An 18254-nucleotide genomic window follows, 5' to 3' on the forward strand; every position below is an offset into this window, starting at 1 on the left:
AATCTAATGGATTTTTTTTCTTTTCCAGATAATATTTTCTGCTTCATCAAATCATATAGTTTGTTACAAAATGACTAACGCCACCTTGAGTTTATTCTTCCGGAAATACAACACGGACAGTAAGACTAACATTTTATTTTTATGCTATAAAGTGCTGTAAATATCTTGCTGATGATTAAAACCCCTTCTTCTATTGTAAGAAAGAGTATATATTTAGTATATAATAGCCTTTTTATTCATGTCTTCTCAACATTTTTTTTCAAATGTGTTGAATTTAAAGTTACGTAGTAATGTGCTGTAGATACCTAGTAGCTGTATATAGCGATGTATGTAGAATTAGTATTAATGCTTAATTTTTTTCATATATTCTATGTGTTCCTATACGGAAGGACGCCAGATCAAGTTGTATATATAAAATTCTAGTGTCACAATGTTAGTTAAAATACTCCTTCGTAACGACTGGGGCTATTTTTATGAAATTTTATGTGCATATCGGGTAAGTCTGAGAATCGGCAAACATCTAGTTTTCATACCCCTAACTTATGGGGGAGGGGGGATTAAATGGGTTAATGACATATATTGCAAAACAACGTTTGCGGGGACAGCTAGTATATATCTAAAAATTTCTTTTGAAACGTACATTTCTCTTGATATATTTTCGATTACAGTCGAATGTGGGTAAAAATTAAAACTAAAAAACCACATAACCGTGGCATTCGCGGTTCTAGCCTGAACCGTTGCTCTGAACTAGAGACAAATTATTCTCCAATTACATGCTAAATGTAATTGTGTCTATTTAACAATTACTTATAAATTACAACATTATTTAATTAAAAATCAATTTTATATAGTTGGTGGCGGAGTGTTTCGGTGAAAGAGTATGGAGGTTGCGGACGGAAACGATGACTTGTTGGATTGGGAGACCTTGTACCAGCTGCCAGTACAGAACGTTTCCTATAACACCACTGATTGGGTGCCCAGCGGATGGAATACCACTGTGGCCAATACTACATGGTGGGATGCGCCCTTTGAATCACCTTCAGCTCTCTTACGCGCTGCAGCTAAAGCCGCTGTGCTGGGCTTACTCATTTTGGCAACTGTAGTAGGTAAGATATTTGTAAACTAATTACTTATTTCCCGTGCTATTCTTGTTAATGACACAGGAAACTATTATTAATATTCATCAGCATTTCAACGAATTTAAACAATTTATGAGACACACGTGTTTCTTTAAAATATTATATAACAGTTTATTTAATATAAATATATATATAGAGCTGTGACTACCACAGACTAGCTAGCTTCAAACTCAAGAGATCAAAAATTCGGAAATCTAATTTCATTATTATTCTTGCAACAAAACAATAACTTTAGTCTTTGTAAGTAATCCTTAAAAACTTCACAGTTTGGATGTCTGTTCTTTTGGGTCTTCCCACTGTAACTCGGAGAGCACGTTAAGGTTTCGGTTCCGGTTATTATCATAAGCTTATAGCAATCGTTACCCATAGTAGGAAACATATCCGCTACCGCAGTGGAGCAGCGTGGTGGATTAGGCTCCACTCCTTCTTCGACAAGGAAAAAGAAGCCTATGCCCAGCAGTGGAGTTTTACAGGCTGAATCATGTCAATCACTCACTTGTACATAAAAAAAGTTTCCAAAGACTTTTTAAAATTAGATGATTGATGTGCAAAACAATTAAAACCGCTGAAAATATTAATAAAGACGAATCCATGGGCAATTTTGCTAAGATACCGTAAATAATGTTGTGTGTAGTTTTTTTATCTTCATTGGTGTGTCAACGAAATAAATAATTATATTTCGTTTATTTTCAAACAGGTAATGTATTTGTGATAGCTGCAATACTCCTTGAGAGGCACCTACGAAGTGCTGCCAATCAACTTATTTTGTCATTGGCGGTGGCAGACCTATTAGTGGCTTGCTTGGTTATGCCTCTGGGTGCAGTGTACGAAGTAGCGCAACGGTGGACTCTGGGCCCAGAACTATGCGACATGTGGACCTCAGGCGACGTGCTCTGTTGCACTGCCTCTATATTACATCTCGTAGCCATCGCTCTGGACAGGTAACATTCACTTAATATTTTAGAATAAAAACGTATATCAGAAAATCTGATACATACTCGTATAATATTACAATTTATCTTTGAATTTTTTGAAAGTATGCGAGAAATGAAGTAACAAACCTTATTTCCAAGAATATTTCATCCGGACATACTTAAAAAATATAACGGGAACAATATTTAACGCGGTAACATCATTTCTCGCCACCATGGGTAGCCTGGTAGAGATCTCTTACAGAGATAAGTTCGCCCTTGCCAACATCCTTTGTAAAAATGACTTGTAATTATGTTTTTATTTTAGTGCAATAAAGAATATATATTTATATACAACATGTAGACTATCGACTATAACGTCGCGTTGGCACAACGGTCACAGCACTGGTTTGTTGCTGTTGCGCTAGTGGTTGTGGGTTCAATCCCTGCAAATGAAAAATATTTTTACTGGCCATTCAGATACTTGCTGTGGTCTGGGTGTTTGTGCAGTCCTTGTGGGTCTCCCCACCATGCCTCGGAGCGCACGTTAAGCCGTCAGTCTCAATTGTTATCATATACACTTGATAGGAATCGTTACTCATGGTAAGAAATATACCGTTCAATCCGCATTGGAGCAGTGCGGTGGATTAAGCTCTGATGTTTCTCCTACTTGGAGTAAGAGGCCTATGCTCAACATTGGGATATTACAGTCTGAAGCATAAACGTATGTAGTCTATAACAATTTATAGTGTTTAATGTTTATAATTGTTTGTTTAAAGGTACTGGGCTGTAACAAACATAGACTACATCCACGCTCGAACCGCTCGCCGTGTAGGTTACATGATCGCGTGCGTTTGGATCGCCAGTTTCCTGGTGTGTATTGCCCCTTTACTGGGATGGAAAGATTCCGATTGGAATCGACGAGTTTCAGAAGACTTACGATGCGTTGTCAGCCAGGACGTAGGTTATCAGATATTTGCAACGGCATCTTCGTTCTACGTACCTGTACTCGTTATATTAATATTGTATTGGCGAATATACCAAACTGCTAGAAAGAGAATAAGGAGACGACCCGGTACTACCACACGAGGCGCGGGACCACCACCTGTTCCAGCGGGTGGAGCTTTAGTAGCTGCAGGAGGCAGTGGTGGTATAGCCGCCGCTGTCGTTGCAGTTATCGGTCGCCCATTGCCAACCATATCGGAAACTACTACGACGGGGATCACAAATGTTTCCTCAAACAACACTAGTCCTGAGAAACAATCTTGCGCTAACGGCCTAGAAGCAGATCCACCGACTACAGGATACGGCGCCGTTGCCGCAGCTTACTATCCCACACTGGTAAAACGCAAGCCCAAAGAGGCCGCTGATTCCAAAAGAGAACGAAAAGCGGCAAAGACATTAGCAATAATTACTGGTGCGTTTGTAGCGTGCTGGCTTCCTTTTTTCGTATTAGCTATATTAGTTCCGACGTGTAATTGTGAGGTTAGTCCTGTACTAACATCCCTATCTTTATGGTTAGGCTATTTCAATTCGACGCTGAATCCAGTGATATACACCGTATTCAGCCCGGAATTCAGGCATGCGTTTCAGCGACTGCTCTGTGGGCGTCGCGTGCGACGTCGTCGCGCTCCGCCTTAGTTACCTCGCATCCCTCGCTCTTCAATTTTACGAGCCTTTACCCCAAGCCGACTGACCTCGATGTTCTTCTCGATACATATTGTGTTTGTTACCTTGTTACATTTTCAGAGATATATTTACACCCTTTTATTTTTTGTACGAGATGAATGAGGAATTAAATAATTATATAGTTAATAAAGCAAATAATCTTTTATAATTATTATGATAAAATTAAGTTTTTATAAGTTAGCGATATGTATATTATTTATGATATGATCAAACTTAGATACAATAGAACATTCTGTGATCCATGATTGTAGAATATAAGAAAGGTACTAAATATTTTTAGGGAGAAAATATCAAAAAGTAACTTATGAAGAATATGTTTCTTTTTAATTACCTGTGGTGTCTAAATCTTATGTTTGAAATATAATACCTATTATATTATTATTATTAAAAATGCGTGTATTATTTATTCTCTTTTGCAATTCCACTCACATTAATTACAAAGACTATTTTTTTCTAAAAATGATTAAAAAAATAAACACCTCGGTACATCAACGATTTGACAATTTACCAAAATATATACCCAAACGTAAAAAAGAAACTGCTCGTAACGATATAATTGAAACAAAATTGAAATAAAGTAATTTTTAAAAAGTAGGCATCAAAAGTTCTTTTATATCGTCATTAGTCTTTTTCTTCTTCAAATGAAAAACTTAAAAACTAATTAATTGCAGACATTTTGGTATGAATCAAGTCCTTGTGAAATGTTGCCAAGAATGCTGCCAGCATTTCCCCGTTGTATTGCAGTATCAATTCTCTGACCAAAAAACGTACCAACCCTCAATGGGACTTGAAATAAATTATTTTTAAACTTTTTTATACAGCCATCATAAAACTCAAGTATTTTGACTGTAAATGGCACAAAAGTATAATTTAAAACAAGCGATGTACCAGAGGCGGCTTGTCGTAAAGAGCGCTTTTGCAGTGCACTTCCACTCCAAATATAGGATTAAAATTACACACGTAATTTTAAATCCTATATTTCTTTATATTAAATACTATACTTTACTAAAATAATTTCTATTCTAATATGCCAATACAATAGTGTATTATTAGTATCTTATCTTAAACTATTAAACGAGCAATTCTTGTATATTATTTGTATTAATTATAAATATTTTATTTATTTGTATAATTATAAATTGTATATTTCTTGTGTATATCGACGGGTCCCAAGAACAAAATCTTATGGAAAAATAAGATCAAATCTGTTTTATTATTGATTCGTATTAAACATGCAAAAAGCTACATGGCAATATTTTTTATTTATTTATTGGTCTTTTATTTTTCTAAATACTCAAGCGAACATCATCTTATCTACAATGTACTGCAGCGAACAAACATGTATTCACATATACGAGCTTGTTCTTTACACCCCGAAACCCCGCGTGCCGCGACCCATCGTCATTTACGTGTTTGTACTCGGCAAAGTCGAACATTTTAGCAAGACATCAAGAATTCCTCGAGAATTCGGTTTAATATCATAATTTCAGGTTTCCTGAGTAATAAGTGACTGTAACAATGTCTAGTGCGTCTTTATAGAGAGAATATTAAATTTAGCCCTTTTTTTGGATAAAATTAGTAACGATCCAACTCCTTGTAGCAAAGAGGACGAAGAAATCTCTAAACAAGGTAAGTAATAGATATTTTTTTTTTCATTAAGGTAATTAAAATAATAGTTACTGGTGCTACTTTATAAGTCTAGAAACTAATTTACCAAAATTATCTAAAACGCGTATCTTTTGGTCGTTTGTTAATTTACAATGTTGTTCTACAAAAATCTATAACCCATGTAATTGTTCCTTAACAATCAACATATTTCATTTACCTATATTTTATAGACACTAAAATACTTAATTGTGGTGTATTTAATTTTACCCCAGTAGTTTCACATAAGTTTTTATTCGACAAAAATCAGTTTAAAGTCATTCATCCTTAAGCACATACGATCTTGTTGTACGAAGTTGTACCCAAAAAATGTTGCTGTATCTAAATAAACGATTTTGTTTGTCGTATAAGTTTTAACATGCGAGCATGTTCTACTCAAAAGTATCTAATTTAACCTCTTTTTAAGAAAAAATATATAACTAGAATGTAAATCAATAGTTTTTAAATATAATACCACACAAATTAAATACATTTTTATTTTCATTTTGACAGAATCTGCCAGTCAACGTAACACCAACACGTCTCCTTTGCCGCCAGCGACTCAGAATATCGACGTCGATATGGCAGAAATTTGGCATGACGTTTTTGATTAAAAGGTCCACACAAATGTATTAGGCTATCAACACGAAGTTAACACCGATATTTTTCAGGCCAACTGCGAGCATCTTGATTCACCACTTCCTCATTTAGTACAAACCTCACATCCTGACGAAGTGCTTACACCATTACTTATAGAAGTAACCTCTAGTTTCAATAACTCACCAGCTGTTTACATTGAAGAATTTGAGAATTTGAAGATCCTAGAATTTCTGCGCCATATATTTATATGACATAAATAACATATGGTTTTAGCTACTCCAATGCCTTCCCCCGTGAATATAAACATAAAATGTAATGACCCTTTTTGTCCCGATCATACTAGTTGGGTTGATTCAATTCGATTGCTAAACATTAGTGCATCTAACTTAATACCAGAAATGACACGAAAGCAAAGATCAAAGAAACGCTTGGTACATAAGCAAGACTGGTCTGACGTGAAAAGAAAAAGTTTGCTTGGAAAGAGCTATGTATCAAAGCGAGGTAAATTTGTTGGTGAAAAAATAATGGGAAAGCCCTGTAGTTATAGAAATAAGTGTGTGGATAAAATAACAAAACAACAAAGACTTGAATGCTTCAATAAACAACCACGCGTCAATATCGCGAAATTGTAAATAAAAATTATAGAACTAGGAGCCAAAGAATTTCGTTTCTGGTCAGATAGTTTTGCTGGCCAAAATCGGAATAGATTTGTCTTTTTTTCATATTTGTATGCAGCCAAAAAGTACAAGGCATCAACCACACATCGATTTCTTGAAAAGGGACATACACAGAACAAGGGAGACAGTGTGCATGCCCTTATAGAGCGGTCCTCTTCTTCAAAAACTATTTACACACTAGATGAATGGCGTTTACTTGTAAGATGGGCAAAAACAAAAGGAGAACCGTATGTGATAAAAAATATGACACAAGAAAATTTTCTTAATTTTAAGGTTCACGTAAATGACAAATTGTGGAACAAGAATTTTAGACAACAGAAAATATTGTGGACTAAGATTAAGGAAGTTTTCGTTGATAAATCAGAACCGAATAAACTGTATTATAAGTCTGATTTAAACCAAAGAATATAGACACCCCTCTCTCTTCCCGTGAGTGTCGTAAGAGGCGACAAAGCAATAACAAGGTTCCAGTCCACCTTGGAACTTAAGAAGCCGACCGATGGCGGGATATCCATCTAACCGCTGGCTTTGAAACACACAGGCCGAAGACGGGCAGCAGCGTCATAGGTGCGACAAAGCCAGCGCTGCGGTCACCAACCCGTCTGCCCAGCGTGGTGACTATGGGCAACACACATGAGTTCACGTATTTTTGGCGCGAACTTGTAGAGGCCTATGTCCAGCAGTGGATTGCAATAGGCTGGAATGATGATGGAATGATGAAACCAAGAAACTTATGAATGCTTAATTGTTCGTAGCGATACAAGAAACTCAGGTAATATTTTACCTGTATGCTTATTCGTCACCTCTCAAGCTAACAAAAACTAAATATAAAGATTTACTGAGCATGTGTGATTCTGGTGTCATAAATTCATGCAGTATTCTTTAAATCTTTACCATATTATAATTCTGATTGCAATGATGAAAGAAACGATATATATGACGATGAATCATAACCATAATATTGATTTATGTAATAATGATAGAAACCTTGAGACTGATTTAATTTTAATTTGCTGTGATTAAAAAAACTAATATAAAATATAAAAACGAATTAGAAAGTTTAGGACTTAACTAGTAATCGTAATTGAAACTGTGATTTTAAATAAGTAATCTCCTGAATGGATCAAGAAATAAGAGTAATTGTTTATTTCTTTTTAAAGTTTATTTTCTTTTATATTTTATGATGATTTGTCTAGTAATGATGAGAGAATTTTTAACACCTATTTGACGTTTGTTTTGTAACGAAGATCCCACTGTGCTACTTTTATATTATTAAAGCTATGATTATTAAAAATAAATGTGTTTTCTTTAATATAAATGTGCACATACTATTATATTGTCGACAAAATTATCTGAGAAAAACATCATATGTTCACATGGGTTACTATTTTTTTATTCAATTTCCTAAAACAAAATCGTATATTTAGATAAGTGCTGGGTAGTTCCGAAGAACAAATCCCTATAATATTATAAGAATTAATTTTAGCCTAAAATAAAAGTTAAAGTCTTTATAAACATGTAGAAATAAATAAACAAAGTTCCTGATTAGCTTTTACAATGATTTTCCAAACAACATCTTTATTTGCATAAGTAGTAAATGATTGTATTTCAGCAGAACTTCTAAGCTACGTACTGTAATTTGGTAATTTTGCAGATACGATTTTGTTCTTCGGGCCCGTCGATATATATATAATCTGAATCTCGGAAACGGCTCCAACAATTTTATCTAGCTAGGATTCATTTTTAGAAAATGTCGTTTTATCCCTGTTTTTAGGGAGTGAAAAAACATCGTTAGAATATGTAGGTAAATTTCGCATCTGTCAATTTAGTTGCAATAGCTCGGTGGGAAATTCGCCGGTCGGGATCAACCGAGAAGATCTCGGTTCAAATCCCCGTATCCTTGATTTTTTCTTTTTTTTTTTCTAATTGCACTCGTTCTTTTTTATTTAAATAGGCAGTTCTTATTTTTTATTATTATGTCGGTAAAATCGAAAAATATTAATCATATTTTATAAATATGTACTTCGTATTTAAATATGATTTTCAAAAAAAACACGAGTTGTTGAAGCGCCTATCAGTATTTGAGAAGCAATTACTCTCAACCTTGTAATTGTGTATTTTGTATCAATTTTTAATTTATCGTTATTTTTTATTTTTAATTTGCATTAATTCATTATTCATTAGTATTATTATATAACGTATATTTGGCATTAACTTGTACCTACGACTGCAGCGCCAGTGATTGCGTTCCAATGAAACGAAGTTTAGTAGGTACGATTCGTAGCTGTATTCAATGAGTGCGAAAGGGACAGGCCGACGCGTGAAGTTAAAGATTTCATTTGAAAAATGAGCCTAGTCTGGAGCGCCGCTCACGTGCAACGTTGGTACACCTACCGCAGTTTCGGCCATGCGACGTGCGGGGTGTTCCACGCGCAGCGGGTATGACTTGCCGATGCGGCCTATGCGCTGTTGCCGTTCTTATGTATACAAACAAACGTATCGGTTTCGTTAGTAATTTAACAGTTTTTCTTTTAAAGTTTTTATTTTGTATTAAAAATGAACAATACAGAGTATATTTTATTAAAAAGTGTAAAAAGACTCTCAAAATGTGCCTGGAACTAAAATTGTACTTACTATTTACTCAAAATTGTAGTACGATTACTAAATCTTTTACAAGTGTTTTTAAATCTGAACAATATTTCAAAACCTTTGGTTGTGTGGATGTGAAGAAAGTAATTAATGATTTTATTTTCCGTGTCTGGTGTCTGAGCTGGCGCCTGCTGCGGTGGTGAATCTGTATGGACGGAATGGATTTTTTTTAGAAATAAATAAATGGTAAGCTCTAGTTTTTCGTTTATTTTTTGTGAACGCCCATCAAAAGATGTCACGAGCCGCCTCTGCTACGTACAAGATATTCGTGCGTATTTGCGTACAGAATCTGAATAAATCAATTATAGTATGTATGAAGCTGTCAAAGCTATGAAGAGAACTAGAAAAAAAGTCAGTTACGGTGTTTTAAAGGCTTTTCAACTTAAATTTTAAATCTATTTATTGTCAACTGTAAATTGTAATACGTTGGTCTATAGAAACAACCAAGGACTCTGCAAAGTTGGAACTGGTTGGTTTTGCTGTTTTTATCAGAACCATTTTATTCAGAACCAACCACAACGTCAAAAATCACACTTTTGATGTATATACATGACTTTATAACTATTTTAACATCACGAAGGGTATCCGACGAGCTAAGATAAGCTAATATAGTACAAATAATGCAAATAGGTGTTTTTAGAAAAATAAATAATTATAACACTTCTTCCAATATCTGACCCTATGATTATAATTATCTATCATATAGGTAATTTTATTTATGACTACTTTTATCTATGACTGTATAGTTTTTTGAACTTTAGGTACATTTTTTACTGTGTCGGGCATAGACTAAGCAAATCAAGGTAGAAGAGAGAAAGAAAGTGAGTAGTAAATCGTATATGCCAATAGCATATTATTTAAAAGTTTCTTTTATTCCTTTTTCTAGATCGAGGTTTTTTGCTTCGGAATTTCTATATTTTCACGACAGTGTATCTATCCATTCTGAAATATATGAATTGAACAGGGAAGCATATGTAAATTACGTGGGGATCCGATACGAAAAGCGTCAATTTGTGTTTTTGATTTTATAATTTTATGGTTACAACTAATTTTATAATTAGATTCTTTCAATAGAACATTTTAAGTTCCAAATATCACTTTTTATTTTTATTATGAACATATATTTAAAACCACTAATATCAATTTTTATTTTTAGTATTTACATATATTTAAAACCAGTTAACTTTCGATCAGCTAAACGTCATTACTTGTTTTATTTGTGCCCTAGAAAGACGTCTTTTGCCCAAACCTATTAGCAAAGACCGTTTTGGTGGAGCTCATAACCTTATATTAATCATAAAAGGTGGTAAATACCACAATATTTAATAGCATCATTTATATTTTTAATGAACCATTAGACCTTCTTGTTCTGTATATGTCTAGGCAGTATATCTATTATTATCATTACAGACGAGAAGATAAATCCCATCTTTAGTATGTTTTCTGCAATTTCTGAGCTATAAAAGTTACGTTGTGACGCTGTTTTTAATTTGATATTAACTAAACGAACGTCTCGATTTCACCTGTGTTTATGATTAGTAGAGTAGTGTCAACTTTCATGAGAAAAAATACTTTGTTCTTTTGTCCATTACATTAGTTTAAATAAAAAAAAATTGTAAATATTTATTTAGTGACTGAGTTTGGTCCATGGCACGATTTCTGAGGCTTTGGACCTTCATACAATGTTTGTATATAATTATATATATATTTAATAACAATTACTTAACATTATATTTCTAATATTAATAATAATAAAATAATAAGCGCTTCGCATATAAATCATATCATATTTAGTACATACAACCTTATAAAAATGAAATAGATATTGTATACTACACGTTTTCTAACGATTGCTTCAAATCAAGACATATGGCAGAATTTTCAATCTTTGAGTGATATATTGACGAGTTTCAAAAATGTACTTTGGGTTTTTGTCTCTATTCTTATCTTGAAAATTAATACTTCAGATTTTTTCAATAAAAATCAAATAATACCTCCATAAACCTCCATAAACTATGTACAATAACGATTCATAAGCTCTTCAGAAACAAATTTGAAATTGAAAAAAAAAAAATCATTCATATCAATTTCAGCAAGAATTTCTTAACATGTTATAGGGCAATATTATTTCCACGAAACAATTTCGAGAGCACGGTCTACATATAATTTTTCTTTTACCGCCTGAAAGAGATTATAATCACATGTCACCGTGATATCGTAATATCAGCACAAATTGCTAGGCGAGCTGATCACTTCACCGTTTTATATCTATTTACAACTCTCAGCGACGATAACAGCAGAATAATGCATGATCATTTTCGAAAACTGACCCTGACTGAACCTGACTTATAGCATAATACCCTAGTGCTTGTCAAAGTTATATCGTATAATAATTTTTTTATGATTATCTTGGCTAATTTGATTAAATCTGGGTCGTTAATAATAAAACACTGGTTCCTAGATAGTAATATTCTAAACATTACTAAACTAAAGATCCTATTGAAGTATCTTAAAACAACACTGAACTAGAACTGCATATATCCAATGAACGAAATATCAGACTGTTAGCCAAAGACACCTAGTAGTATAGACTATTGAAGTGTGTTAGGTATATGTATATGTAGGAAACGGGTGGGTACTCAAACCTCTAAACTGCTCCGCTGTGTGTTTCTAATAGCAACAATCGTTATCAAGAGTCTTGTGATTACAACCAAGATCAACTGCAACATGTGCTGTCAAAAGCCCTGTCCGAACCTCAAAGACATGAACAAATATTTATACAAGTATAACATCCTCTCTGAGTGTAAGTGGAAGAACGGATACTATTCAATTATTATTAAATTAGCAACCCGCCCCGGCTCCGCATGTGTGCAATGCTGATATTAAATCTATACTAATATTACAAAGCTGAAGAGTTTGTTTGTTTGTTTGAGAACTGCCACTGCGTGCGCTGCGTGAACTGTTCAACTATCGCAAAAATCGTGTATAATAGAATTGTTCCCCTTTATAAGTTCCACGCGGACGAAGTCGCGCGCATAAGCTAGTATAAAATAAATATTTTGCAATGTAAGCGCAAAAAATGTGTTTATTTACAATATCACATTAGAAATCTGTAGGTAAAACTATCTGCAGCGTTCCTCTAGTCATACAAATTACGCACGTATTATACATACAAACCTTCCTCTGGAATCACTTTATTTACTAAAAAAACCGAATCAAAATTCATTGCGTAGTTTTAAAGATCTAAGCATACAGACAGCGGGAAGCGACTTTGTTTTATACTATGTAATGGTTATAATTTTTCTTTGAAGTTTCTCAATCTTTGATAAAATGTTTTAAGTAAGTATATGGTACAGTGTTTTACAGAAAACACTAATGCAATCAAATATTGTAGATAATTATTTTAAACTTCAATCTTATTTGCTGTTTTGAAACAGTTAAGAATATAAATACACTTATCTCGGTTTCACTTGCACATAAAAATATACACACAAAGATTTTCTTATTGTATTAATAAAACCAAAGATATATATTTAATATTATTACTGACTTTAAACCAGAGAATTTAGATGAGAGAGGAATTAAAATTTGACGAATGCTCTAGTAGTAGAGTTTGCCGTGTTGGCGCCTAAACACCGGCAGTGATGAATTCGTTTTATTCGGATATTTGTATTTGTACATTATACATATTCATTTCCGATCTAGATGTCTGTTCTTGTAGGTCTAAGTACGTTAAGCTGTCGGTCCCGGTTGTTTTCATAAGCACCTGAAAGCGATTGACAGATTAGTAGAGAACATATCTGTCAACGCGCAGTGGAGCAGCGTGGTGGATTAAGTTCCAATCCTTCTCCTACAAGGAAAAAGAAGCCTATGAACAGCAGTGGGATGTTACAGGCTGAATCAATCAATAAGTATATAAAAAAATAATGGAATAAATATTATTTCTTCATTTTTCAAAACAAATGCTTAATAACAAGCTCATTAATTAATTAAAAATTAAATTATCTCATATTTTATTTAAAATAGGGTTAATAATTACTTTAGTAAGAAAAATAAATAATTGTTATAATTTGTCCAGTAATATAATATTGGGAGTTCCTACTGATCGGGCTCCGATTCAAGTTAATAGGATAATAATAGAAATAAATGATCAAAATAAGATTTGATTTAGTGGATTAAAATTGAATTCCCTGAATTTTTTGTTAAAAGTAAATGGTAAAATGATTAAAATTGAAATATAGTAATTATTATGAAATTTAATAATACTTCATTACGTAAACCATTTGCTGATTAGTAACGAGCCTCAAAATGACAATAGAAATAATAACCGAGAATAAAAACACAAGGTCGTTAAATATCTTCGTCGCTTGTTCTTAAGGTTGAATTATTTTATATAAAAGAAAGTATGTTTAAAAGTTTTATTCAAATGGAAATCAGCGGGGACCTTTAAACAGTTTTATTTTACTGCACCGCCGAGCTTCTACTCGCCTTTGCTATTAACTTATTCCATTACAGGAGTTAATGAAGACGCTGGACGTCCGTTTATATACTTTTGCGTGTTCTAGAAATCTGATACTTAGATAACAATTGACATTATGATTTGCTGTCATACCTATAACAATAAAACATAACTTCTATTAAGATATAGTAAAACATAATTTGAAATATATTTTATATTTCTAGTTTAACATAGTATTTTCTGAAATATATCTCTATATAGATATATAGCTTTAATATTAGAACAAATGACAACTAGATAAAAATAAATATATAAAACAAATAAGCTGCTATTAAAATAAGTATCTTCCAAATTACTAAATTGTGAATCAAGTATGAAAATTAACATAGGGCAATGTTCAATTTAGGTATCATAGTTTCTATAAAGTTTATAAATTTGGTTGTGACTAATCAATAAAAAAAGATAGATACTTAAAAATTCTTCAATAACCTGTTTTAAACTACAAGTAAAACTTACCAGTTATATAAAACATAAAATTATATAAAGGCATCATATTTCATAACTTATACATATAAACACATATATATATATATATATATATATATATATACTCAGTACCACAGCGTACTTTGAATAGCGGTTCAATTTTCTCAAACTCGAAGAAAGGCTTTAAGGACCCTTTTGACCCAGGAGCGACCGACCGTATCAACTTTCGACAGTTCAAGAAAAGGTCTCATCCTGTCCCTTGGGTCCTATCGACATTACCTCAATGGATTCAACTTTGGAATCATTCTTCTGACATATTTTTCAATAAAAATAAAAATGTAGATATTTTTTCTAGAAAAATTTCAAATTATTGATTCCAATACACCTACAGTAAAAAAAATATAGTTGTGACTGATCTCAAACAAAAAATAAAACGACATAAAATTTACATCACAAGTAATAAAATTAGACCGTCATCAACGCTACCTGCGTCGACGTCAATTAAACACGCATTATTAGAGAAAACTCTTAAACTATTTATCAGATTTGACTCAAATTTAAATTGGTGGACCCATTACAAGCGTCAATTTTCTAATATAAAAAGAATCAACAGATAAAAAACACAGTCGAATTAAAAACCTCCTCCTTTTTTTGAAATCAGTGAAAAAATAAACAAGATTTTTTCATTTTCTTATGAAACACAGACTAATAAAGATTTTAATATTTATTCTCTATCGTCTTAAAGTGAATAAATATATTTAAAGTGTTTTTTTTTTAATATTGTAATAATTCAATACCATACCGATGGCGTTTTATTTTTTCCCTAAAATGTAAATTTTACTTCTTAAAAGTCACAAATTGCGGAACATGGGGTTCTCTCGCCTGAGACTTGCGCAGACTGTTTCCGCTTGATTAATAGTTTATCCTTTATCTCTCTCAACGTTGAGAGTGAGATAATATTTCTTTTCTTCAATTACTACATTTACCTCATAAGCTATCTTTTGCCTATTTATATAGAAGGTACTAGTTATATTATAGTTCTGCATTATCTTGATTAAGTAATCAATTTTGAGGAGTGTAGTCATTCTTATTCCGCTCCAAAAGTTTGCTAGTGAAACAATTTTACTCGGGAAGTCCTGTGTTTATCTGAAGCTCTGCTTTATCACGCATCAAAAGGACGTATCATGAAGCTTCTTTGTGAAGGAATGCTACAAATAGAGACTATTTACAACAACAGAGTACTCTATAATTAAGTTTTATATTATATGTATATACATAGAATTAAGATTATATTTTATACTAGCTGTGCCCACAACTTCGTCCACGTGGAATAGTGACCTTGGACAACATTTTTTGGATATATCTTTTGGTTTATTTTGGATTATAAGCACCGCCGTTTGGGTTTTTACGAGTAAATGTTCAACGCAATTCTTTAAATTGGGATAACTTTTTTATTTATTAACCGATTGACATGAAACAAACTTTCAGATATTATGTATATGGCGGCGTCATCGATATTTAGGAACAACTGGTGCAACGGACTGACGTCAACAATGAACTAGCTATTGAATTATAGAACTTATTCTTATTATATTATTTCTTGAAGCATTTGAAAAATGAAGCTTTAGTGTGCAGACGTTTATGTATATGGTTCCCAGGCAACCATATATGTTTTACAAACGGTAGAATCAACATAAAATTGAATAAAACTAATTAAATAATAATTGTAGGAGTCTTGTCTTTTAATTGTATTGTTAGTTAGTTGTACCTCAGTTGTATTATTTAGTAATGTCGGCTATATATGTGTAATGCGAATGAATAGCTTCATAAATTTTGGATACAATTTTATTGCTTTAATGCAAAAAGAATTTGTAATATTTTTTTTTCGCCTTTGTTCGTAACTAGCTGCGCAAAAAAATCACAGATCCAGAAAATTGAATTTTCCCTTTAGGAGATTCAAGAAACCTGTAATAATTTTTCTACCTGAAAATTCAAAACATACGCCAATGGATTACTCATATATTTAAAAAAATATATATAACTTATTTGTTTGCTATTCGCAAAGAATTTTTTGACTGAAATGATCGGACAGAATTCACAGGTTTCCAGATGTTTTCGTTATGTTGTAAGATGAAGTCCGCAGTTTCACATGTATCTACGTGGATACACACACAATAGAAGCATAGTAGGATTACTATGTTTCTACCCATCACGTTGTGTTATAAGTAATTCCCTCGATAGCTTTTAAACATTGTAGTAATGTATGTTAAAATATATGCTAACAGGAACAAAGGTAATTCCGAGTATATATATCTACAGGTCATATTTACAGGTTATTTTTGACTATGTTAAGAAAAGTAAAAATGTTAATTCATAACTTACAAACATAAGTTAACAACTTTTCAAGATTAATAGCTAAATTGTGAAAGGAAAAGATCACTTACAGGGTTAAGAAATAGCTCTTCAGCTTGATCGACATTTAAATTATGAATCAACAAGTTGATGTGTTAAACATCGGTCGCACCCTTGTCAGTCATTAATCAAATCAAATAGGATCGACCAATCAATGTGGCACTAGATATTACCTACTTGGGTTATTAATATGTATATTTTAGTATCTGAGATTTTAGTATTATAAAAATATTTATTTATGTCGTTTACGAAAAATTGTTCTTAAAATAAGTATGTGAGTATTATTATTTAAAAATGCATAATTTTTAACATATTTTATTCAAATAAACTTTTAATTTTAACGTTGATTATTGGAGTTCAATTTAAGGTCTCTATTTTAAAATACTTTGAAAAGGATATATTTGCCGAATAGTGAATAATACACGATTCAAAATGCGGATAGCAGTAGTTGTAGCTTGAAAATTTATTCGATGTTTTATAACTATTATCAGACTATTGACGTTTGAGACGATAAGCACCGTTACAGATGGAGAACACAAATTTTCATTTCTTAACCTACCTACTATTTCTTGTCAATACCGTCAAAAACACACGAATAAAAGCTTATAAAAGTCGCATGGTATAGTACGTCATCCCTTGTAGTGCGAGGTGTCCAGTAGGTAATTAAAAATATTGTTTTCAGTCGTAGGATTCCCTTTTTTGCACACTAATAGAAAATATAACAAAAATTGGAATTAAGCGAATAAATAATAAATATTTTGCATTAATTGCAGTAAGTACTCTTTGTAGAAACTCTTTTTTATTGGTATTAAAACTTAAGCACAAAACAAGCAGTAAAAGGTCTGTAGTCCCGCATCTACGTTGACGGACTTTTTAAGCTCTGGTTTCTCCCACCACGCCATCTTGGAAGCAAAAGCGTTGTCGGCTTCGCATTTTGCTTCTCATATTGTTAATTAAAATTGTCTCCTAACTAAAGAACCAAATAGCATAAAATATGTATAATAATAATGATTATTATCTATACAAATAAATAAAATGGGAGTGTCTGTTTGTAATATTAAAATAACCGCTTTTTATTAAACGCATGTGGATGTATACACGGTGAATATGCCAAAATAAAATTTTTACAGTTTTTGTTTGTATGTCCTTGTCTGGACCGGACCGGGTCCTGAACCAGTATGCCTTACCATACTTGATTATATTTTACATCAGGCTATCCTTGTCTGGACCAGACCTGGTCCTGATAGAGCTTGCCGGATCCAGCATGCGTCATTGTATCCTGATCCGGTCCAGATACATGATCTGGTGAGCCTGACCTTTTTTCTACTCTGGCCACCCCGCCGCAGTGTAATTAGCGTTAATGTTCATCTTCCTGTATCTCTTAAACTATAGTAGTGGAGATTTGATCATTTGCAAATGCAAATGATCAAATCTCAATATATATATCAAATATCAATCTTTATTTGGTAGAATAAATATTTATGTAAAATATTCTACTAACAGTTTTATTAAAGAGTACAGAGAAAGGACAGCAAAGAATCACAGGTGCAGAGAGTAGAATGAAAAATTTAAGTATATGCTAAATTTC

General features: G+C 32.6%; 1 protein-coding gene across 1 annotated transcript; it reads left to right on the plus strand.

The window, feature by feature from the left end:
- Nucleotides 1-880: 880 nt before the first annotated feature.
- Nucleotides 881-4130, plus strand: LOC123654045 (5-hydroxytryptamine receptor). Its single transcript, XM_045590007.1, has 3 exons — nt 881-1106; nt 1837-2080; nt 2830-4130. Exons 1-3 carry the CDS (start codon nt 881-883, stop codon nt 3689-3691), a joined length of 1332 nt encoding a protein of 443 aa, XP_045445963.1. The 3' UTR covers nt 3692-4130.
- The last annotated feature ends 14124 nt before the right edge of the window (nt 4131-18254 follow it).

Source organism: Melitaea cinxia, chromosome 5 (assembly GCF_905220565.1).
Source record: "Melitaea cinxia chromosome 5, ilMelCinx1.1, whole genome shotgun sequence".
NCBI classification, from domain to species: Eukaryota; Metazoa; Arthropoda; class Insecta; order Lepidoptera; family Nymphalidae; genus Melitaea; species Melitaea cinxia.